The sequence below is a fragment of the Bombina bombina genome, chromosome 11 (assembly GCF_027579735.1).
Source record: "Bombina bombina isolate aBomBom1 chromosome 11, aBomBom1.pri, whole genome shotgun sequence".
In the NCBI taxonomy this organism is placed as follows: domain Eukaryota; kingdom Metazoa; phylum Chordata; class Amphibia; order Anura; family Bombinatoridae; genus Bombina; species Bombina bombina.
The window spans coordinates 60,494,878-60,520,461 of NC_069509.1; the positions used below are offsets into that span (position 1 = coordinate 60,494,878).

The window sequence follows — 25,584 nt, forward strand, 5'->3', positions numbered from 1 at the left end:
GCCAAAATCGTGATGTCATCAGTGGGCAGAGCTTGGCAGCTATTTCATAGTGGCCAGAAACTATATTCATTTTAAAATATAATTTTTACCTTTCCTGCTGCATGATATAGAAATGGTGATTCTTGCAGCTTAATCTCAGGTAAGATTTTAAGATGGCTAAGGTGTAGACTGCCCCTTTAGTTAAAGACTTTTAGTGTGTAGGGTCTTACAAATCATGCTCCATCAGTCCACCTTTGCAGCTATCCACTTTCCCAAACACTCTCTGTCCTGTTATGCACAGCCGTATGCAGACTTCTGTCACCAGCTCCAGCTTAGGCTCTGCCGATGAGAGCTCTATGGCCCAGGCTGATGACAGCTTGAAAAATCTTCACCTGGAGCTGACCGAGATCTGTTTAGATATGATGGCTCGATACGTCTTTTCCAACTTCACTGCAGTGCCTAAACGGTGAGTTCCTTGTGCTCAAAATTCCATTAAGTACCAAGGATCTGGGAATCTCTTGTACATTAAATACATTTAGATTTAGCTTTTGATCTTGTTTTAATATTATGAATCAATCATCTTCTAGATTTAAAGATAGACCCAAATAAACCTTATTGGTTTTACAGATTTAGTAAAGTAGGATTTGACAAATGCTGTAAACCAGGGAGATACAGCTAATACAATTTTTTAGATCACCCAATTACGCCAATGTTATATATAGGAGTCCACCAGTTCACAAGAGTGTATGGAAGATATACAAATTTAAGTACAAGTGTCCACCTTTATATAAAAAAATATTACTTTGATATTATCGGTACTAAAGGAGGGTTAAGTGCCCAAAAACGAGTAAAGTATTGTTGCCTTGCTGACGCGTCTTGGACCTTCTCCAAATAGCCTCCGTCAAAGTCGGGTGTTCAGCCTGACATACTCCTTGCCATATGCTGTGTATCGTGGATCTCTTGTATTGTGGGGGCGTGTGCTCCACTCCTTGACAATCTATAAACGATATAAAAGAAGACTGCTCCTGGATTGGAATAGTGCTCAATCAGTCAATAATGTATTGGAACATGCCAACAAATCAATGTAGGTCACATACAGAAAAACCTTAGGTACTATTCCTATCTGGGAGCAGTCTTCTTTTATATAATATTCTAAATGTTTTAGTTAACATATAACTATATATAAATTGCTCCCAAATCTCCTAAAGCCCCTGTGGACAGCTCTTCAATATCCAGATGGACTCCTGCATTCCATGTAAATGTGTCACCCCCCTGCAGTACAAAATTTAATTTGTTTTGACTTTACAATATGCATTGATTGTACTGAAGTGATAAATCTGGTAATTTCCACATCTGAAAAGTTTATTAAAACAAAAAAAAACTTTTGCTTGACAGGCATATATTTTTTATAGTAACTCTAATAGTCAGTCCCTTGGTACAATATTAAAATTGTGAATCACAGGGCATGTTTAGGTACAGCACAGATTTTGGTTACTAAATGCTGACAGTAGCTGAAATAAGATCAAATAGTGAAAGTAAAATATTCTGCATACCCAGGGGCATTTTTTAAGGAATTTCCATCCTTTAGTAGATCAGCAAACATTTTTTTTTATATATATATATAAGTAACTATAATTATATGTTTCTAGTCTCATTATATTGTCATTGCTTCCAGATCACCCGTTGGAGAGTTCCTATTGGATGGAGGAAGAACAAAGACCTGGTTGGTTGGAAACAAACTTGTTACTATAACAACCAGCGTGGGAAGAGGGACACGCTCCCTTCTGGGGCTGGATTGTGGAGAGATCCAAGAAGACCCAGACTCTTGGTAAATTCCTCCTTATATAGTAACTTGCTTAAAGGGACACTGAACCCAAATTTTTTCTTTTGTGATTCAGATATAGCATGCAATTTTAAGCAACTTTCTAATTTACTCCTATTATAAATTTTTCTTCATTCTCTTGCTACCTTTATTTGAAAAAGAAGGCATCTAAGCTTTTTTCTTGGTTCAGTACTATGGACAGCACTTTTTTATATTGGTGGATGAATTTATCCACCAATCAGCAAGGACAACCCAGGTTGTTCACCAAAAATGGGCCGGCATCTAAACTTACATTCTTGCATTTCAAATAAAGATACCAAGAGAATAAAGAAACTTTGATAATAATAGAATTAGAAAGTTGCTTAAAATTTCATGCTCTATCTGAATCACAAAATATTTTTTTTTTTGGTTCAGTGTTCCTTTAAAGCTGATAGTAAACTCATCATTTATAGTTTACATTTTTATAAAGAATATACTGAGTGCAAATAAACTGTTCTGATAAAAGCAATATTACCGCAATAAACGTACAAGTTCAGACAAGCAGGCAGTACCTCCTGCACTATGGATATCTATAGCAGCACACTCTTGTGCTGCTGCTATTTACAAATATTGGCTTTTCTCTGTAGGCAGCATAGGAAAAGTAGAAATATATATATTTCACTGCTATAGAGAGCCATAGTGTGGGGAGTATATTTCATATTCACTGAACCTCCACTTGCTTAAAACTGGGCAGCTTATGGAAAGGTGGATGGAGGCAGCTTGGAACTGAAGAAATGAGCGTAAGTTTAAAGGGACAGTCTAGTCAAAATTAAACTTTCATGATTTAGATAGGGCATGTAATTTTAAACAACTTTCTAATTTACTTTTGTCATCAAATTTGCTTTGTTCTCTTGGTATTCTTAGTTTATTATATGCTAATTGTTGTCATATGCTAATTTTATAAACCATTGAAAGCCACCTCTTATCAGAATGTATTACTGTTTTCACAACTAGAGGGCATTAGTTCACATGTGCCATATAGATAACATTGTGCACATGCCCGTGGTGTTACCTAGGAGTGAACACTGATTGGCTAAAATGCAAGTCTGTCAAAAGAACTGAAACAAGGTTGCAGGCTGCAGAGGCTTAGATACAAGGTAATCACAGAGGTAAAAAGTGTATTAATATAACTGTGTTGGTTATGCAAAACTGGGGAATGGGTAATAAAGGGATTATCTTTTTAAACAATAAAAATTCTGTAGCAGACTGTCCCTTTAATTAGACATAGAAAGGTAAAAATAGTTTTGCAATATACTTCAATTAGCAAAAATGCTTCTAATTAAGGTTTATTTTAGCGGCATACTCAAATATGTGAGCCCTCGTGCAGCAGTGTTCATACTCTGAGTGCTGACAGTGGTATTGCTTCAGAACACGTCATTTATGTCATACAAAGCCACTGTTGACTCTCTGAGAAGATGTGCTCTTTAAATACTAGTGCACGGGGCCCTCACAGCATATGTGTGTATGCCACTGAAAACTAGTAATAACTTGTACTATTAGCTTTTTTACTAATGGAAGTATATTGCAAAAAAACAACGTATTTTTATAATTGAAATGCACCCATTAAATTTGCTGCATTCACAGCAATAAGCTTTATAAAAAAATAAAGAACAAATAGTGAGTTTTCTATCACTTTAATATACAAAGCTGGTCGGTACTGAAGTTTCATTTGATGGACATATTATCGATTATTATAATGATAGGTTATGTTAATATGCAGTTAAGCTTTAGTCTTTACACTAAACCAGTTTAAAGAGATATAAGCACCATATAATTACAACACATTTCTGTAGTTGTTTGATAAATTAACATACCAGCTGAACAGGACATTTTTCTGAATACATTACCACCATTTGGCTCCCCACCACTTGCCTTATTTGATGGAGCCAATCTGGGCTTGTTACTGGAATAGACAAAGCTTGCCTCTGTCATTTAATTCGCAAAACTTGATTTGAAGTATTGTATTGCCTCTGTTTAAAGAACATATGAGTAAAAATGTAGCTTTCAGGATTTGGATAGATCATGCACTTTAAAAAAGCTTTCCATTATGAAATTAACTTTGATCTCTTGGTATTCGTTGTTGAAGAGCATATCTAGGTATGTTCAAGATTGTGCATTGTTTTAAAGATGTCATGTAATGCTCACAGAAACATGCACTCTTCTGAGTATATCTAGATATGCTCGTTAACAATCCAAAAGAACAATGTAAATTGGATAATGGAAGAAAATTTTAAAAAAATATATTTTAACTTTTTTGTATCTGTTCTATAAGGAATTCAATGTTTTGTTTTTTTCATAGACACTATAATATATATATTTGAGCTTTAGCCCTCACATAGCCATGTGGCCAGCGTAGAGTACATTCCTTTTATCAGATTGATAAATAAAAATGTCTGTAGTTCTACCTTGTTTAAACCTTGAATCGTTGAAAGAGCAGACAAGAAGTGTTGGTGCTAAAATAGGACACATTGCTTAGTTAGCCTTAGTAGTACAAAAAAAGACTGTAGTATAAAATAGGCTGTCCCCACAGAGTTGTACATTTCACAATTGCATGTTTGGTGGTTACATAAGGATCAATGTTCAACACAGCAATGTGTTTATTTTCTCTTAAAGCTCAGGAATGCAAACTGAACAAGTCAGAGAAGCACCTACCAAGCTGGACCTTCAGGCGAAGAAACAACAGAGTATGCACACACCACGTCACCGCGTCCGCTCCATGTCTGGTGAGCTCATTTTACAGGGATCCCTTCACTTTGTGATTTTTATTATTTGAGATTAAGTAAGTAAGATTAGTTGAATGGTAGAACCTTACTGAGTATTAATATTTTCTTCCTCTCCAGGAGGCCATGGGCTACGAGCTGGTACAATGGAAGGACCCTCAATATCTTCCCCACAAGGGCAGCCTGGTGTAACCCCATTAACAAGGGCAGACAAGACCCCCCGTAGGCCACAAGTAAAGAGAGAGAAGGCCACACTGGCTGACTTTGTTCCGGTGCTGACACAAGGCTGGGCTGAGATCCTAGTTCGCAGGCCAACTGGTAAGCAGGTGGCAAGGATGATTACATTTCTTGAGTTTAACGTTAGTGACCTTTATTTATTCTGTGATTAGAAGAGACCGTAAATAGCATGTATAGTGTCTGATAAAATTCTCTCATCAAATCCCTCTGATCATATTAAAACTAATTGCTCCTGCTTTCTTGTGGCTGGATGGACATGATATTCCCTATTTGAAATGTCTGTATTTGACTTGACATTTAAAATAGACCTTGTGCCTGTTATCTGTTTTAATTCTGCTTTCTAGGAAATACCAGTTGGCTGATGAGTCTAGAGAATCCACTCAGCCCCTTTTCTTCCGACATTAACAATATGCCCCTTCAAGAGCTGTCTAATGCACTTATGGCAGCGGAGAGATTTAAAGAGCACAGGGAGACTGCCCTCTACAAATCCCTTTCCATGCCAGCATCAACATTGACTGCTTCCTCCAAAACCAAGCCCACCCTTCTCCAACGCTCAAACACAGGTAAGAGCAGGGGTAAATCCTGGTCACATGTACCACTATTAGCTCTCATTAACTCTGTTGCTTTAACAGATAAATAGTCATGTACCACTATTTGTTATTGAATTAAACTGTTGATCCATTCTTTAAACCCTGTGTCAACAGGAGAAAATCTACAAACCAACTGTCAAATGTCAGCATCTTGCTATTGATATTTACAGCAACCATAGGGGTTACATTTCCTAATTTACAGACTTTACTGGGGAAAGGGTTAAGGAATCAGGCACTCTCTTAGAGGCTGATAGGGAACCAAGGAGGTGCTCTGATACTATAAATACCTGCTACTGTTATATCATATATATTCAGTGTTGATCTGTTGCCCTCTAGGCTCTTCTAAGTAAGCGCTGGCCCCTTGTGTACCTCCCAACCGCGATCATCCTCACTTAGGGTTTGATGATCAAAAACTCGCCGGCATGGAGAGAAATCACACAAAATCAGTTTTTTTTATTTTAATGAGCAGTCTCTCCTAAACATTAAGAACATTCCATAGTGACATAAACATGTCTCAAGATAAAATTTGTGTTTCTAATTTTTTTTGAGGGGCCTTGTCTAACTGAGAAGATCATCTCACCTGAGCAGTGGGATATCTGTATATCATCAGGTCCTTAGGGATTTTTTTCTTCATAAATGGAAAGAGTCCACAGCTGCATTCATTACTTTTGGGAAATACAGAACCTGGCCACCAGGAGGAGGCAAAGACACCCCAGCCAAAGGCTTAAATACTCCTCCCACTTCCCTCATCCCCCAGTCATTCTTTGCCTTTCGTCCCAGGAGGTTGGCAGAGAAGTGTCAGAATAATTTGTTTTGTCTCTTATGGAGGGTAGTACTCTTCGACATGGGACGGGAGTTTTAAGTAATCCTGTCAGTCTCTCAGTGTGAGCCTGGATCAAAGTTAGAGTCCGGAGATGCAGGAAGAGTCTTTCTGCAAAACCATCCTGACTCATTTTAACAGCTCCATAAGCAATTGGCGTTGTCGACCTTCGAAGGTCAGCGTTGTCGACCTTTCACTTCGTCACAGTTGAAGGGCCGTGTTCCTGTTTCCACGGCGTAGATTCCGTTAAGATCGTTTTTTCTCGTGTAAGGTGTATCCAGTCCACGGGTTCATCCATTACTTGTGGGATATTCTCCTTCCCAACAGGAAGTTGCAAAGAGGACACCCACAGCAGAGCTGTCTATATAGCTCCTCCCCTAACCCCCACCTCCAGTCATTCTCTTTGCAACTCTCGACAAGATAGGAAGTATAAAGAGATATGTGGTGACTTAGTGTAGTTTTGCCTTCAAGCAAGAGTTTGTTATTTTAAACGGTGCCGGTGTTGTGCTGTTTTACTCTCAGGCAGAAATTAGAAGAAGAGTTCTGCCTGGAGGTTGATGATCTTAGCGGTTTGTAACTAAGGTCCATTGCTGTTCTCACACATAACTGAAGAGTATGGGATAACTTCAGTTGGGGGATTGGTCTGCAGATTACCTGCTTTGAGGTATGTTCAGTACTTTTATTTCTAGAGAAAGGATAAGTCTAGAAAATGCTGACAGAACCTTGTGTATATTGAGGTAAGCTAGATGCAGTGATTTTGCAACGACTGGGACATGCTTACAAAATGGGGTAATACTCATGTTCACACTCATATTAATTAGTGACAAAACGTTTACATGTTTTATAAATGGGACGTTTTTTCTCTGAGGGTGATAAGTCTTTAGTTGGGGCCTAGTTTTCCACATGGCATAGTCAGATACTCCTAGGAGTATTTCCTTAAGGCCCCTCTGACATTGAGTACATGGTGGGAGGGGCCTAATTTCACGCTTCTGTTGCGCAGTTTCTTTCAGACTGAGACATCCAGCTTCCCTAGAGGAGTCCTCTTGCAATCGGAGGATCACTATAGAGGGCTTATTTCTTCCCTAACCATATTTGAGGGCAGGTAGGAGCCACAGCAGAGCTGTGGCAAGGTGCTTAACTGTCTTTTACCGGTGGTTGACGTTTTTTAAATCCGGTTTGGGGGCTAAGGGGTTAATCATCCATTTGCAAGTGGGTGCGATGTTGCTTTAGTCCCTTACTCACACTGTAAAAATTTCGAAGTCTTTACTACATTTTAACACTGTTTTGCAGTTTAAGTGCTAGTTTTTTTCTCTTAAAGGCACAGTACCGTTTTTGTTTAATTGCTGTATCACATTTATTAAAGTGTTTTCCAAGCTTACTGGTGTCATTACTAGTCTGTTAAACATGTCTGACATAGAGGAAACTCCTTGTTCAATATGTTTAGAAGCCATTGTGGAACCCCCTGTTAGAATGTGTACCAAATGTACTGAAGTATCTATAAACTATAAAGACCATATTATGGCTTTTAAAGATTTATCACCAGAGAATTCTCAGACTGACAAAAGGGAGGTTATGCCATCTAGCTCTCCCCATGTGTCAAAACCTATAACTCCCGCCCAAGCGACGCCAAGTACATCTAGCGCGTCTAATTCGTTTACCTTACAGGACATGGCGGCAGTTATGAATTCTACCCTCACAGAGGTATTGTCCAAACTGCCAGGGTTACAAGGAAAGCGAGACAGCTCTGGGGCTAGAACAAATACAGAGCTTTCTGACGCTTTAATAGCTGTGTCCAATATACCCTCACTAGGCTCCGAAGCCGGTGCAAGGGAGTTTCTATCTGAGGGTGACATTTCAGATTCAGGGAAGGCTTTACTTCAGTCCGATTCTGAAATGACAGCGTTTAAATTTAAGCTTGAACACCTCCGCTTATTGCTCAGGGAGGTTTTAGCGACTCTGGATGACTGTGACCCCATTGTAGTTCCAGATAAATTGTGTAAAATGGACAAATACTTTGCAGTGCCTGTTTACACTGATGTGTTTCCAGTCCCTAAGAGGTTTTCGGAAATTATTACTAAGGAATGGGATAGACCAGGTGTGCCATTCACTCCCCCTCCTGCTTTTAAAAAGATGTTTCCCATAGATGTCGCCATATGGGACTCGTGGCAGACGGTCCCTAAGGTGGAGGGAGCTGTTTCTACCCTAGCTAAGCGTACAACTATCCCTGTCGAGGACAGTTGTGCTTTCCTAGATCCTATGGATAAAAAATTGGAGGATCTCCTTAAGAAAATTTTTATTCATCAAGGTTTTATTCTCCAGCCTCTTGCATGCATTGCTCCAGTTACTGCTGCAGCGGCTTTTTGGTTTGAGTCTCTTGAGGAGGCTCTACAGGTGGAGACCCCGTTAGATGATATCTTAGACAGGATTAAATCTCTTAAGTTAGCTAATTCCTTTATTTCTGACACCGTTTTTCATTTAACCAAGCTAACGGCTAAGAATTCAGGTTTTGCCATTCTGACACGTAGGGCGCTATGGCTTAAGTCCTGGTCAGCAGACGTTACTTCAAACTCTAAGCTTCTTAACATCCCCTTCAAAGGACAGACCCTATTCGGGCCCGGCCGGAAGGAGATCATCTCTGACATTACCGGAGGAAAAGGTCACGCCCTTCCTCAGGATAGGTCCAATAAATTAAGGACCAAACTGAATAATTTTCGTTCCTTTCGAAACTTCAAAGGGTGGCGCAGCTTCGGCTTCCTCTAATGCAAAACAAGAGGGAAATTTCGCCCAGTCCAAACCAGTCTGGAGACCTAACCAAACTTGGAACAAAGGGAAGCAGGCCAAAAAGCCTGCTGCTGCCTCTAAGACAGCATGAAGGAGTAGCCCCCGATCCGGGACCGGATCTAGTCGGGGGCAGACTTTCTCTCTTCGCCCAGGCTTGGGCAAGAGATGTCCAGGATCCCTGGGCACTAGAGATTGTTTCCCAGGGATATCTTCTGGAATTCAAAGGTTCATCTCTCACAACTATCTGCAAACCAGATAAAGAGAGAGGCATTCTTACGTTGCGTTCAAGACCTACTGGTTATGGGAGTGATCCACCCAGTTCCAAGAGAGGAACAGGGGCAGGGTTTCTATTCAAACCTGTTTATAGTTCCCAAAAAAGAGGGAACTTTCAGACCAATCTTAGATCTCAAGATCCTAAACAAATTTCTCAGGGTCCCATCCTTCAAGATGGAGACAATCCGAACCATCCTCCCTATGATCCAGGAGGGGCAATATATGACTACCGTGGACTTAAAGGATGCTTATCTCCACATTCCGAATCACAGAAAGCATTATCAGTTCCTCAGGTTCGCCTTCCTAGACAGGCATTACCAGTTTGTGGCTCTTCCCTTCGGGTTAGCCACGGCGCCAAGAGTCTTTACGAAGGTTCTAGGGTCCCTTCTGGCGGTTCTAAGGCCGCGGGGCATAGCGGTGGCTCCTTACTTAGACGAAATTCTGATCCAGCCGTCGACTTTTCAAATCGCCAAGTCCCATACAGACATTGTTCTGGCCTTTCTGAGTTCTCTCTCTCCTCTCACAAGAGTTTCCTTCCTAGGAACTCTGATAGATTCAGTAGAAATGAAAATTTTTCTGACAGAGGTCAGGATATCAAAGCTTCTAACTTCCTGCCGTGTTCTTCATTCCACTTCTCGGACGTCAGTGGCTCAGTGTATGGAAATGATCGGCCTAATGGTAGCGGCAATGGACATAGTTCCGTTTGCCCGCCTACATCTCAGACCACTGCAACTTTGCATGCTCAATCAGTGGAATGGGGACTACACAGATTTGTCTCCTCTGTTAAATCTGGATCAAGAGACCAGGGATTCTCTTCTCTGGTGGTTATCTCTGGTCCATTTGTCCAGGGGAATGAGTTTCGGCAGGCCATAGTGGACTATAGTGACGACAGATGCCAGCCTTCTGGGCTGGGGCGCAGTCTGGAACTCCCTGAAGGCTCAGGGTTCGTGGACTCAGGAGGAAGCCCTCCTTCCGATAAACATTCTGGAACTCAGAGCGATATTCAATGCTCTTCAAGCCTGGCCTCAGCTAGCTGCGGTCAGATTCATCAGATTTCAGTCGGACAATATCACGACTTTAGCCTATATCAACCATCAGGGGGGAACAAGAAGCCCCCTGGCAATGATGGAGGTTTCCAGGATAATTCTGTGGGCAGAGGTTCACTCTTGCCATCTCTCAGCTATCCATATCCCAGGATTAGAGAACTGGGAGGCGGACTTTCTAAGTCGGCAGACCTTTCATCCGGGGGAGTGGGAGCTCCATCCGGAGGTATTTGCCCAGCTGATTCAACTATGGGGCAAACCAGAACTGGATCTGATGGCGTCTCGTCAGAACGCCAAGCTTCCTTGTTACAGGTCCAGGTCAAGGGATCCCCAGGCAGCACTGATAGATGCTCTAGCAGTGCCCTGGTCCTTCAGCCTGGCTTATGTGTTTCCACCATTTCCTCTCCTCCCTCGTCTGATTGCCAAGATCAAGCAGGTGAGAGCTTCAGTGATTTTGATAGCACCTGCGTGGCCACGCAGGACTTGGTATGTAGATCTGGTGGACATGTCATCCTTTCCTCCATGTACTCTGCCGCTGAGGCAGGACCTTCTACTCCAAGGTCCATTCAAACATCCAAATCTAATTTCTCTGCGTCTGACTGCTTGGAGATTGAACGCTTGATTTTATCAAAACGTGGTTTGTCCGAGTCGGTCATTGATACCTTGATTCAGGCTCGAAAGCCTGTCACCAGGAAAATTTATCATAAGATATGGTGTAAATATCTTCATTGGTGTGAATCCAAGGGCTACTCATGGAGTAAGGTCAGGATTCCTAGGATTTTATCTTTTCTCCAAGAAGGATTGGAAAAGGGATTATCAGCTAGTTCCTTAAATGGACAGATCTCTGCTCTGTCTATTCTTTTACACAAGCGTCTGGCTGATGTTCCAGACGTTCAGGCGTTTTGTCAGGCTTTAGTTAGAATCAAGCCTGTGTTTAAACCCGTTGCTCCGCCATGGAGTTTAAATTTAGTTCTTAAAGTTCTTCAAGGGGTTCCGTTTGAACCTTTGCATTCCATAGATATCAAGCTTTTATCTTGGAAAGTTCTGTTCTTAGTAGCTATCTCTTCGGCTCGAAGAGTTTCTGAGCTATCTGCCTTACAGTGTGATTCCCCTTATCTGATCTTCCATGCAGATAAGGTAGTTTTGCGTACCAAACCTGGGTTTCTTCCTAAGGTAGTATCTAATAAGAATATCAATCAGGAAACTGCTGTTCCGTCACTGTGTCCTAATCCTTCTTCAAAGAAGGAACGTCTGTTACACAATCTTGACGTGGTTCGTGCTTTAAAGTTTTATTTACAAGCTACTAAGGATTTTCGTCAAGCTTCTGCATTGTTTGTTGTCTACTCTAGGAGGAGGAGAGGCCAAAAGGCTTCGGCAACTTCTCTTTCTTTTTGGCTGAGAAGCATAATCCAGTTAGCTTATGAGACTGCTGGCCAGCAGCCTCCAGAAAGAATTACGGCTCATTCTACTAGAGCCGGTGGCTTCCACTTGGGCTTTTAAACATGAGGCCTCTGTTGAACAGATTTGTAAGGTGGCGACTTGGTCTTCGCTTCATACTTTTTCTAAATTCTACAAATTTGATACTTTTGCTTCCTCGGAGGCTATTTTTGGGAGAGAGGTCTTGCAGGCAGTGATGCCTTCCGTTTAAGTTCCTGCCTTGTCCCTCCCTTCATCCGTGTCCTAAAGCTTTGGTATTGGTATCCCACAAGTAATGGATGAACCCGTGGACTGGATACACCTTACAAGAGAAAACAAAATTTATGCTTACCTGATAAATTTCTTTCTCTTGTGGTGTATCCAGTCCACGGCCCGCCCTGTCACTTTAAGGCAGGTGTTTTTATTTTTAAAACTACAGTCACCACTGCACCCTATAGTTTCTCCTGTTTCTTACTTGTCTTCGGTCGAATGACTGGAGGTGGGGGTTAGGGGAGGAGCTATATAGACAGCTCTGCTGTGGGTGTCCTCTTTGCAACTTGCTGTTGGGAAGGAGAATATCCCACAAGTAATGGATGAACCCGTGGACTGGATACACCACAAGAGAAAGAAATTTATCAGGTAAGCTTAAATTTTGTTATTTACTTCTTCATGAATGTACTGTAACACAAATGTTTTCCGGTAAGGTGCCTACCTTGCAGGATTTACGAAACTATAGGGTCTAAGTGGGACTCCTTTTTGTATCTTGGAATTAAGGGTTAATATCTCCTGAGGGAGATTGTTGAACATAACGGCCTTGTAAGTGACACAACCTTGTTGTTGGGCACGCTTTTTTTTTGGCTGTACAGTTTACCTTGTGACCGGGCATGCTTACATCTGGTTTCCCATTTCCACATTCCTGACTGTGTGGCGACGGAGAATGTGTGGCGACGGAGAATGTCTGGTTCCTAGGAGGTGGTGAGTGCCCCCAGCCATTGTGGGTGTCAGGTGCCGTTTAAATTCTTTCTTATATAGTCCAGTTTTTTGTATTCCTTATCCAGTTATGGAGCATTCTGATGTTGAGATTGTTAAAATTTCGGAATTGGCCCAGTTGACATTTGTCAGTCAGTTATGTTCCGTAGGCCTTACTAGAGCGCCTTGTTCCTCGGGCTCGAATCAAGGGACTGCAACTGAGCCATCTAGGGGTGTTGTCCTCTGGTTTCGTACTTTGAGGTGCTATGGAGACTAGCCTTTGTTTATTCGGGTGACTCTGTCCTCAAGAATACTGTCACTCTGTCCTGTATGCATCTGTTCTGTCTGATCTTGGAAGCTAAGCAGGGCCAGGTCTGGACAGTACTTGGATGGTAGTCCGCCTGGGAACACCTAGGGCGGTAGATGATATCCCCTTGCGACTGTTGGGCTCTTGAGTCTTGGACGGCTCTGTGGGTTGGGACTCTTGTTCCCATTCTCTGGGATAGCCTGTTCCCCTATTGCTCAGTTTCTTTATATCAGGGCATTTGGTTCCCTGAGGTGTTGTTGTTTTAAACAGTTTTGGGGCTTGGGCCTATGTCGTGGATCTTCTGGTTGGTGTAGTGTTTGGCTCACTCCTTGGATCCCGCTGCAGGATGTTACCGGACTGTTATCATCCTAGGGATGGCTCGGGATGCTCTGATTTTCCAGGGAATGTGGGCTATGGTTTCTGGTCTGGTTAGTTGAGCTTGCTTGCAGCTTGGCCAGGTTTTCTGAGCGCTTTTGCTCCTTGGTGCTTGCCTTGCTTTTGACTGATATTGGTTCCCCCTCTAGGGGGTTCTGCCATGTTCATTGGTGATGTCTGCTAGATTTTTTCCTATTCAATCTATGGCTTCATGTCTTGTAGACATGTGCACCATCCCTTATCATGTGCTCTACTTCTTCGAGGGGCTAGTTTAGTCTCCTTATGGAAGTGGGCTTCTTTTCCTTTGGCCTGTCCAGTGTACAGGAACAGATGTTTTTTATCCTGTTAGGAGAGAGGTCTGCTCTCTGGGGTTGTTCTGTTCCATCGTTGGGCCTGTTGACTCCATGTTGAGGTTGTTGTGAGTTTTATGCTGGCCCTCTTTGGGTCCTATGGCCCTGTTTGCCTGTGTCTCGGGTGGAGCCTTTGGGCTGACGCCCAAGCTCTGTTGGAGTGGCTAAGTCCATTCTTCTGTCCTTTTCAAGGGACTGGGGTTGGGATTCTTCTGTAATCCATTGTTTTCCTTTTTTACAGATCTGCCTGTCGCTTGGGCTGTCCCGGGTGGGAGTAGGATCTGAAATCTGTTGCTCATCCTCGGGTCTTGGAGACACGGTGAGCTTCTTTGAGGTTCTGTTTCTCCCTGTTAGAGTTCTGGAGCAGGCCTGGTGGCCTGGATTTGCCTGGAGTGTGCACACCGTTCGGTGGTGGTTTAGCAGGCTGATATCTTGGTTTTCTTCTGTGTTATCCTAATAACAGCAGCGTGTTCTCGACTCTGGGTTTTTCCTACTGGGTCCGCTACACGTGTGTTTTTTGAATACTCGCATATTCGGAGTTTTTTGACAATTTGAGGACTTTGTCTTCAGTTGTCTCTTGGGTTCAGTTGCACGGTGTTTGGGAGAAGTTTTTTCTCTGTTTTGTTCCTCGCTCCTAAAGCCTTGAGGTTTCTGTCTGGTCCGGGCGTTGCCTCCCCTTGTTGTCGGGTCCCATTTGGGTCTCTGTGAGCTTGACTCGCTCCTTGGGGTTTTCATTTTATTGCATTTTTGTTGTTACCTTTTGGGGTATTTCCGGGAATCTCTGTGGTTCCTCCTTGTCCTCTCCCTTTTTTAGGGTTTTTCGGCTGCTGATCCCTTTCACTAGTAAGGGGTGTGTGGTTGGGGACTCGCTGCTGGGCGATGGTGTCTCCTGGAGGAGAGTTGTCTCAGTTGAGTCTGTCTTACGGTCTCTAGTCGGGCTTCTGGACTATTTGCTGGTCATTGTCCTTGGGGGCTTTCTTTTCTTAATGTCTTATCGGCTTCGGACGAAGCAGATTTTTATTGGGTAGTGGTTTCAGGCTTGGTACCCTCAAATTGGGCAACCTATTGTACCCTCCCGTTTTTGCATTCAGTGTCCTCTATAGCTTGGATATTGTTTTCCCAAAAGTAATGAATGCAGCTGTGGACTCTTTCCATTTATGAAGAAAACCATAAATTATGCTTACCTGATAATTTTCTTTTCTTCAGATGGAAAGAGTCCACAGCTCCCCACCCGTATTTTTAATGTGGGGCGTCTGTTATTTTTGTTCTTCTGGCACCTTTCACCTTGATATTTCTTCTACTGTTCCTCTGCAAAATGACTGGGGGATGTGGGAAGTGGGAGGAGTATTTAAGCCTTTAGCTGGGGTGTCTTTGCCTCCTCCTGGTGGCCAGGTTCTGTATTTCCCAAAAGTAATGAATGCAGCTGTGGACTCTTTCCATCTGAAGAAAAGAAAATTATCAGGTAAGCATAATTTATGTTTTTCCACAGCTGTATATATGTGCAAATATATATGTATAGAATGCTTCATGATCTTATTAATAGGTCTTTGTTATATGCAATTAATAACCACTCTACCATTGACTGTGGAACCCTGAGTGACCCTCTCCTATATATGGTTCCTTGAGACGTCTCTGCCTGTGGTGCATTCCTGCTTAGAGCAATTAATAACCACTCTACCATTGACTGTGGAACCCTGAGTGACCCTCTCCTATATATGGTTCCTTGAGACGTCTCTGCCTGTGGTGCATTCCTGCTTAGTGCAATTAATAACCACTCTACCATTGACTGTGGAACCCTGAGTGACCCTCTCCTATATATGGTTCCTTGAGACGTCTCTGCCTGTGGTGCATTCCTGCTTAGTGCAATTAATAACCACTCTACCATTGACTGTGGAACCCTGAGTGGCCCTCTCCTATATATGGTTCCTTGAGACGTCTCTGCCTGTGGTGCATTCCTGCTTAGTGCAATTAATAACCACTCTACCATTGACTGTGGAACCCTGAGTGGCCCTCTCCTATATATAGTTCCTTGAGACGTCTCTGCCTGTGGTGCATTCCTGCTTAGTGCAATTAATAACCACTCTACCATTGACTGTGGAACCCTGAGTGGCCCTCTCCTATATATGGTTCCTTGAGACGTCTCTGCCTGTGGTGCATTCCTGCTTACCCTATCAGCTCCTGGTGCTCGACTGTTCATTAAAAAAACATAGCCCATTGGGTTACCAACAGCAAGATGTTGTCATTGCACAGAAATGTAACACTGTCAGGATCATCCTGTCATAACTATAGAAAAAACGTTCCTTGGTACAGAACGAAGCAGGAGGTGAATCATTGCTGTTTGTTGTATAGTAAATTTAATACAGCTGTGTGATTGGTTGGTTCTTCTGCAGCATCAGTTTCGGAACTCAAGTGAATCATTGCTTGCAGGCCAGATTTATTGCTCTTTCTATGACTAAGCACTAATGCATTAGACACTTAGTGAATACTATAGCTTAGTGTTTGCCAGTCCTCTAGCTTTACAAGGCCGTTTACCTCTATTCGCTGCTCTAGAAATCACTGAGAAGAAACCGATTACACCAGTGTGTAATCTTATTTTCCTTTCCTGTTACAGTGGCTTCTGTCTCTCTCTCCCAGTCCAGTGGTCAAGGAAAGTTGCTTAGGAGTATATCCTGGGCAGGTATATACAACTGAGAGATCGTGAAACATAACGAGACTGACCTTTTTTTTTAATGACGTTAATGATTGCCTAGTTTTTCCCTTTACCAAGTATTTTTCTATAGTGTGTTTATTACTAACCCAGAAAAGTTTCATGTGCAAAATCAGTGGCATGGGATACTTTGTACTGCATGCGTTTGGGTCAGCCTGTTTATCAACATCTATCAGAAGTACCCTTGCCTGCCATAGAATACTGCTACAGAATGTATTCCAGCATTGTCTGGCAGCTAAGGAGTTAAGGAATATTACATATAGACCTAGTTTACAAGTGGAGCACAAACATATTATTAGCACTATTGCGTGCAGACGTCCCTCAAGTACAATCAATAGTGCTTGTATTTTTCAGCTCATATTACATGTCCAAAAAATATTCTTTAATATTTTATGAAAATAATTTATTGTATGACAACCTAAAGAAGAAAAGAAGTCATCAAAAGAAAAACATGGCTTTACTTTTGTATATATACTAAAATTCAAAAAGTTAAGCTGCACAAGGATACTCTCCAGCGATATTTTATATCACTCAAGCGGTAGTCTTGAGTGCGCTAACATCTGTATGTCAGATAGCACAGGGGCACTAAGTCCCTCACATAATAGACATATGGAGGAGTGCAGTGCGTGGAGTGCGCTGTTCTCCATGTAGTCATGTACTATACTAATAATAATAATGGTTTACTTCAGGTCTTTAAAAGAACTACATTTTACAGTGGTAATTTGGGTTGCACTTAAAGGGACACGAAACCCAGAATTTTTATTGTTTAAAAAGATAAAAGATCCATTTATTACCCATTACCTAGTTTTGCATAACCAACACTGTATAGTAATATACATTTTACCTCTGATTACCTTGTATCTAAACCTTTGCAAACTTCCTCTTATTTCAGTTCTTTTGACAGACTTGCATTTTATCCAATCGGTGCTGACTCCTAGGTAACTCCATGTGCGTGAGCACAGTGTTATCTATATGAAACACATGAACTAACTTCCTCTAGTGGTGAAAAACTGTCAAAATGCCCTGAGAAAAGAGGCGGCCTTCAAGGGCTTAGAAATTAGCATATGAGCCGCCTAGGTTTGTCTTTCAATGAAGAATACAAAGAAAACAAAGCAAAATTGGTGATAAACGTAAATTGGAAAATTGTTTAAAATTACATTCTCTATCTGAATCATGAAAGTTTATTTTGGACTAGACTGTACCTTTAAAGGAACATGAAACCCAGAATTGTTCTTTCATGATTCAGATAGAACATCCAATTTGCTTCTCTTATCTAATTTGCTTTGTTCTTCTAGAATCCTTTATTGAAGGAGTAGCAATGCATTACTGGGAGCTAGCTAAACAAATTGGTAAGTCAATGACGAAATATATATAGTGTATATATATATATATATATATATATATATATATATTGCCACCAATCAGCACCTATATTATGAAAGACATTTTTGGAGTTTTATGTCACTTTAAGAGCAACACTTAATTCATTACTTGTAATGCAAGTTCAATAAGTGTGCTAAAAGAGCTCCCTTTGATATTCATTAAAAGAATAATGTACTAAAAAAAAAGGGTCCGGGTGCATTAAGATGCTTTAAAGGGACATTAAACCAAAAAAAATTATTTGATGATTCAGATGAAGAATACCATTTTAAACAACTTTCTAATTTACTTCTATTATCTAATTTGCTTCATTCTCTTGATTTTCTTTCCTGAAAAGCATATCTATATAGGCTCAGTAGCTTCTGATTGGTGGCTGCACATATATGCCTCGTGATTGGCTCACCCATGTGCATTGCTATTTCTTTAACAAAATATATCTAAAGAATGAAGCAAATTAGATAATAGAAGTAAATTGGAATGTTGTTTAAAATTGTATTTTCTATCTGAATCATAAAAGAAATGTTTTGGGTTTAATGTCCCTTTAATTTAAAGGGACACTAAACCCATTTTTTTTTTCTTTCATGATTCAGATAGAGCATGCAATTTTAAGCAACTTGCTAATTTACTAATATTATCATTTTTTCTTTGTTCTCTTGGTATCTTTATTTGAAAGGCAAGAATGTAAGTTTAGATGCTGGCCCATTGTTGGTGAACAACTTGGGTTGTCCTTGATGATTGGTGGATAAATTCATCCACCAATAAAAAAAAGTGCTGTCCAGAGATCTGAACCAAAAAAAAAGCTTAGATGCCTTCTTTTCAAATAAAGTTAGCAAAAGAATGAAGACAATTGCTAATAGGAGTAAATTAGAAAGTTGCTTAAAATTGCATTCTCTATCTGAATCATGAAAGAAAAAAATTGGGTTCAATGTCCCTTTAAAGCGATAGTCAAGTCAAAATTAAACTGTCATTATTCAGATAGAGCAGCAATTTTAAACAACTTTCCAATTTACTTCCATTATCTAAATGTGCACAGTCTTTTTTTTCCAGTGGCACCTGCTCCTACTGAGCATGTGCAAGATTCACAGAATATACTTCTATGCATTTTATGATTGGCAGATGGCTGTCACATGATGCATTAGGAAGGAAAATACAATCAGAAAAAAATCTACTATTCATTTGAAATTTAAACTAAGTGATTTTGCATAGTATTTTTATTATGCATTTATTGATTATACTATTCTACTGTGTTTAGCGGTCCTTTAAAATATTTATCCATCCACTTGTTATCCCAAATTGTGCGTTACTCTTTGCACAGAAGATAACAGCTATTGAATGTGCTCCACTTGTAATCTAGCTCTTAGGTGTCTGAAAAGGAGATGGTTTTACTAATCTAACTACTAAACCTTCCTATGGGGAACTTTAATCACAAACAACTGTTGCTCTCTAATGTATGGATATGGCATTAGGGGTTGGAATCTGCATTATAAATGCACGTGAGCTTTGTTGTGTGAAATTACAATGTAACAAGCTCTTTACTAAATCCTCAGGGTAGGTATAAAATAGCATTAAATGTTGTAACTTAAATTGTCATGAAACACATTTTTTTCTTCTTTCATGGTTCAGATAGAAAATACAATTTTAACCAGCTTTCCCATTTACTTCTATTATTTAATTTGCTTCATTCTTCAGATATCCTTTGTTGAAGAAATAGCAATGCACATGGGTGAGCCAGTCATATGAGGCATCTATGTGCAGCTACTGAGCCTATTTAGATATGCTTTTCAACAAAGGATATGAAGAGAATGAAGCAAATTTAGATCATAGAAGTAAATTGGAACGTTGTTTAAAAATTGCATGTTCTTTCTAAATCATGCAAGACATTTGTGTATACACATTGCACATGCGTTTTGTGATTGGCTAGCTGTCACGTGATGCAGGCAGTGTTAAATTGGTATAAACTTTTGCCAGAAACAAATCTACTACTGATTTGAAATTCAAAGTGCTATTGCATCATCTTTTTATTATGCGTGTGTCTTTTGCAATTCCATTGCATTTAATGGTCATTTAAAGGGATATTCATTGGTAAAAGTAAAATGCTCTATTTTTAGAACTTTGTATTTGTAATTTAATTTCCTTTTGTCATGCTTAATCCTACAAAGGGGTCAAACACATAAAATCTGTGGTCAGGGATAGGCAAGGTGTCCGTACACAGACACTGGTGTCCGTGACTAGCCCTTGCAGTGTCCGCCACAACCTTAGTATATCTTTTTTTTTCTGATTAAATAATAGGAATAAAAAAAAATATGTAGTGTGAATAAAGTTAGTGGCTTTTCAAGAGACAGCTAGCGATATTGGGTGATAAGTTATGGAAAAACTAAAGCCTGAGTGAAATACTGGATGTGTATCTGCATCTGTATAATAACACCCAGCTCTATACAAAGACACTGTAGTGACACTGGCACGTGGGTATAGCTAAACATGGGCTTTTTATAGAGTCAGTGGTAGCTGCATCTGTATAATAACACCCAGCTCTATACAAAGATACAGTAGTGACACTGGCACTTGGGTATAGCCAGAGGAGGGCTGGTTATAAGGTCAGTGGTATCTGCATCAGTATAATAACACCCAGCGCTATATAATGATACAGTAGTGACATTGGCACATGGGTATAGCCAGAGGAGGGCTGGTTATAGAATCAGTGGTATCTGCATTAGTATAATAACACCCAGCACTATATAATGACACAGTAGTGACATTGGCACTTGGGTATAGCCAGAGGAGGGCTGGTTATAGGGTCAGTGGTATCTGCATCAGTATAATAACACCCAGCACTATACAAAGACATAGTAGTGACACTGGTTCATGGGTATAGCCAAAAATTGGCTTTTTATAGGGTCAGTGGTAGCTGGATCAGTATAATAACACCCAGCTCTATACAAAGATACAGTAGTGACACTGGCACATGGGTATAGCCAGAGGAGGGCTGGTTATAGGGTCAGTGGTATCTGCATCAGTATAATAACACCCAGCACTATATAATGACACAGTAGTGACATTGGCACTTGGGTATAGCCAGAGGAGGGCTGGTTATAGAATCAGTGGTATCTGCATCAGTATAATAACACCCAGCACTATATAATGACACAGTAGTGACACTGGCTCATGGATATAGCCAGAGGAGGGCTGGTTATAGGATCAGTGGTATCTGCATCAGTATAATAACACCCAGCACTATACAAAGACACAGTAGTGACACTGGCACATGTGTATAGCCAGAGGAGGGCTGGTTATAGGGTCAGTGGTATCTGGATCAGTATAATAACACCCAGCACTAGATAACGACACAGTAGTGACACTGGCACATGGGTATAGCCAGAGGAGGGCTGGTTATAGGATCAGTGGTACATGTATCAGTATAATAACACCCAGCACTATATAATGACACAGTAGTGACACTGGCACATGGGTATAGCCAGAGGAGGGCTGGTTATAAGATCAATGGTATCTGCATCAGTATAATAACACCCAGCACTATATAATGACACAGTAGTGACACTGGCACATGGGTATAGCCAGAGGAGGGCTGGTTATAGAATCAGTGGTATCTGCATCAGTATAATAACACCCAGCACTATACAAAGACACAGCAGTGACACTGGCACATGCGTATAGCCAGATAAGGGCTGGTTATAGGGTCAGTGGTATCTGCATCAGTATAATAACACCCAGCGCTATATAATGATACAGTAGTGACACTGGCACATGGGTTTAGCTAGAGGAGGGCTGGTTATAGGATCAGTGGTATCTGCATCAGTATAATAACACCCAGCACTATATAATGACACAGTAGTGACACTGGCACATGGGTATAGCCAGAGGAGGGCTGGTTATAGAATCAGTGGTATCTGCATCAGTATAATAACACCCAGCACTATATAATGACACAGTAGTGACACTGGCACATGGGTATAGCCAGAGGAGGGCTGGTTATATGATCAGTGGTATCTGCATCTGTATAATAACACCAAGCACTATACAAAGACACAGTAGTGACATTGGCTCATGGGTATAGCCAGAGGAGGGCTGGTTATATGATCAGTGGTATCTGCATCTGTATAATAACACCCAGCACTATATAATGACACAGTAGTGACACTGGCACATGGGTATAGCCAGAGGAGGGCTGGTTATAGGATCAGTGGTATCTGCATCAGTATAATAACACCCAGCACTATATAATGACACAGTAGTGACACTGGCACATGGGTATAGCCAGAGGAGGGCTGGTTATAGAATCAGTGGTATCTGCATCAGTATAATATCACCCAGCACTATATAATGACACAGTAGTGACACTGGCACATGGGTATAGCCAGAGGAGGGCTGGTTATAGAATCAGTGGTATCTGCATCAGTATAATAACACCCAGCACTATATAATGACACAGTAGTGACACTGGCACATGGGTATAGCCAGAGGAGGGCTGGTTATATGATCAGTGGTATCTGCATCTGTATAATAACACCAAGCACTATACAAAGACACAGTAGTGACATTGGCTCATGGGTATAGCCAGAGGAGGGCTGGTTATATGATCAGTGGTATCTGCATCTGTATAATAACACCCAGCACTATATAATGACACAGTAGTGACACTGGCACATGGGTATAGCCAGAGGAGGGCTGGTTATAGGATCAGTGGTATCTGCATCAGTATAATAACACCCAGCACTATATAATGACACAGTAGTGACACTGGCTCATGGATATAGCCAGAGGAGGGCTGGTTATAGGATCAGTAGTATCTGCATCAGTATAATAACACCCAGCGCTATATAATGACACAGTAGTGACATTGGCACATGGGTATAGCCAGAGGAGGGCTGGTTATAGGATCAGTGGTATCTGCATTAGTATAATAACACCAAGCACTATATAATGACACAGTAGTGACACTGGCTCATGGGTATAGCCAGAGGAGGGCTGGTTATAGGATCAGTGGTATCTGCATCAGTATAATAACACCCAGCACTATATAATGACACAGTAGTGACACTGGCACATGGGTATAGCCAGAGGTGGGCTGGTTATAGGATCAGTGGTATCTGCATCAGTATAATAACACCCAGCACTATATAATGACACAGTAGTGACACTGGCTCATGGGTATAGGCAGAGGAGGGCTGGTTATAGGGTCAGTAGTATCTGCATCAGTATAATAACACCCAGCACTATATAATGACACAGTAGTGACACTTGCACATGTGTATAGCCAGAGGAGGGCTGGTTATAGGATCAGTGGTATCTGCATCAGTATAATAACACCCAGCACTATAAAATAATGTTTTTAATTTCAAATTTACCTTGGTGTCCTTCACTAAGGTCTGTACTTTGGAAAATGTCCGCCACAGCCTTTGTCTGTGCCTATCCCTGGCTGTGGTTCTATGTGACAACAGATGTGGATAAAGTTGGTGAACATATAAGAATCAAGCATACATGTGTATGCTTCAATCACTGGCTTAATTCTTATCTTGAGGAGAATGGGAGTATCCCAGAAGTGCAACTTTGATCAAGTGTTTAATCCTTTTGATGGAGTTAAACACATAGTACAAAAAGGGAATTAGTTTTAAATAAAAAAACAATATAAATAAAAAAACTGTCTAACAAAATAGAACATTTTTATTTTAAACTAGAACGTCCCTTTAATCAGAATACCTGCACAAAATGTACCCAAGTCTTATGTATCAGAGTGTGTTTATGTAGAGTTATTGCAGTCTGTAGATATAATGACCAGATGCCTGCTTCAGCCTTGTGTTTAACGCCTGCTGAATGAGAGTCTGTTGCATCAAAAGTATTGTGACCATCAAGTAAACTAAATCTGCAGCTAACATATATTGGCAAATAAGAAACTACTGAATGTTAAATGTAGTTGGTTGTAAATAATAATTTTTTTGGGGGTGGAATTGAGACCTCCTCACTCTGTACTGTTTCCCAATCCACCCACCAGCCCTTCAGACCTCTCCCTTCATGTATTTTGCTTGTGTCTTCTCTTACCATTCCAGTCTCCCCTAATTTCTCTCTGTCCATTCTCTATCAACCTCTCCGTTTTTTTTCTCTTTCTCCTTTATCTCTCTCTCTGTCTTCCTCCTTCAGCTCTCGCTGTCTTCCTCCTTCAGCTCTCGCTGTCTTCCTCCTTCAGCTCTCGCTGTCTTCCTCCTTCAGCTCTCGCTGTCTTCCTCCTTCAGCTCTCGCTGTCTTCCTCCTTCAGCTCTCGCTGTCTTCCTCCTTCAGCTCTCGCTGTCTTCCTCCTTCAGCTCTCGCTGTCTTCCTCCTTCAGCTCTCGCTGTCTTCCTCCTTCAGCTCTCTCTCTCTTCCTCCTTCAGCTCTCTCTCTCTTCCTCCTTCAGCTCTCTCTCTCTTCCTCCTTCAGCTCTCTCTCTCTTCCTCCTTCAGCTCTCTCTCTCTTCCTCCTTCAGCTCTCTCTCTCTTCCTCCTTCAGCTCTCTCTCTCTTCCTCCTTCAGCTCTCTCTCTCTTCCTCCTTCAGCTCTCTCTCTCTCTCTCTCTCTCTCTCTGTCTTCCTCCTTCAGCTCTCTCTCTGTCTTCCTCCTTCAGCTCTCTCTCTCTGTCTTCCTCCTTCAGCTCTCTCTCTCTGTCTTCCTCCTTCAGCTCTCTCTCTCTCTCTCTCTCTCTCTCTGTCTTCCTCCTTCAGCTCTCTCTCTCTCGCTCTCTGTCTTCCTCCTTCATCTCTCTCTCTCTCTCTCTCTCTCTCTCTCTGTCTTCCTCCTTCAGCTCTCTCTCTCTCGCTCTCTGTCTTCCTCCTTCATCTCTCTCTCTCTCTCTCTCTCTCTCTCTCTCTCTCTCTCTGTCTTCCTCCTTCATCTCTCTCTCTCTCTCTCTGTCTTCCTCCTTCATCTCTCTCTCTCTCTCTCTGTCTTCCTCCTTCATCTCTCTCTCTCTCTCTCTTTCTGTCTTCCTCCATTTCTCTCTCTTCCTCCATCTCTCTCTCGGCCTTCCTCTTTCATCTCTCTCTTCCTCCATCTCTCTCTCTTTCTTCTTCCATCTCTCTCTGTCTTTTTCATCTCTCTCTTCCTCCTTTATTTCTCTTTCTGTCTTCCTTCATCTCTCTCTCTCTTCCTCCATCTCTCTCTGTCTTCCTCTTTCATCTCTCTCTCGGCCTTCCTCTTTCATCTCTCTCGGCCTTCCTCTTTCATCTCTCTCGGCCTTCCTCTTTCATCTCTTCTCTCTCTGTCTTCCTCCTTCATCCCTCTCTCTCTGTCATCCTCCTTCATCTCTCTTTCTCCATCTCTCTCTCTTTTCTTTCATCTCTGTCTTCCTCCTTTATCTTTCTCTCTCTCTCTCTCTTTCCTTCATCTTTCTCGCTCGTCTTCCTCCTTCATCTCTTCCTCTCTTTTGGTCTATGTATTCCTCAGTAATGTTTCTGTCTCTCTTTCTTTCTTCCTTTTTTAATTTCTTTGTCTTTCTCCTTGATCCTCACATTTGCTGATTATTACTCCCTACCCTTCTTTCGCTTGGTTTCAATCTCTATCTCCCTCTTCATCTCTCGCTTTTTTCAGCTCTTTTTCACCATCTCTCTCTCTTCCTTATCTCTTTCTCTTCCTCTCCATCTCCCTCCTTTATCTATCTCTCTGTCTTCTTCCTTCATCTTTCTCTCATGTTCGTTCCTCCATCTCTCTCTCTCTTTCTCTCTCTTCCTCTATCTCTCTTCCTCCATCTCTCTCTCTCTTTCTCCATCTCTCTCCATCTCTCTCTCTCTTT

General features: G+C 41.4%; 1 protein-coding gene across 4 annotated transcripts in view; it reads left to right on the plus strand.

Annotated features, from left to right (window-relative positions):
* Nucleotides 1–25,584, plus strand: part of TSC2 (TSC complex subunit 2) — a 213,609-nt gene that overhangs the window by 128,335 nt on the left and 59,690 nt on the right. For 2 of the 4 annotated variants that reach the window (XM_053694513.1, XM_053694515.1), the window contains 6 exons: nt 281–445; nt 1,655–1,807; nt 4,454–4,563; nt 4,681–4,878; nt 5,142–5,360; nt 16,333–16,398. In XM_053694513.1, the coding sequence (XP_053550488.1) occupies nt 281–445; nt 1,655–1,807; nt 4,454–4,563; nt 4,681–4,878; nt 5,142–5,360; nt 16,333–16,398 (911 nt within the window). The remainder of the gene's footprint in view (nt 1–280; nt 446–1,654; nt 1,808–4,453; nt 4,564–4,680; nt 4,879–5,141; nt 5,361–16,332; nt 16,399–25,584) is intronic. The other 2 variants (XM_053694514.1, XM_053694517.1) reach the window with 1 other exon arrangement.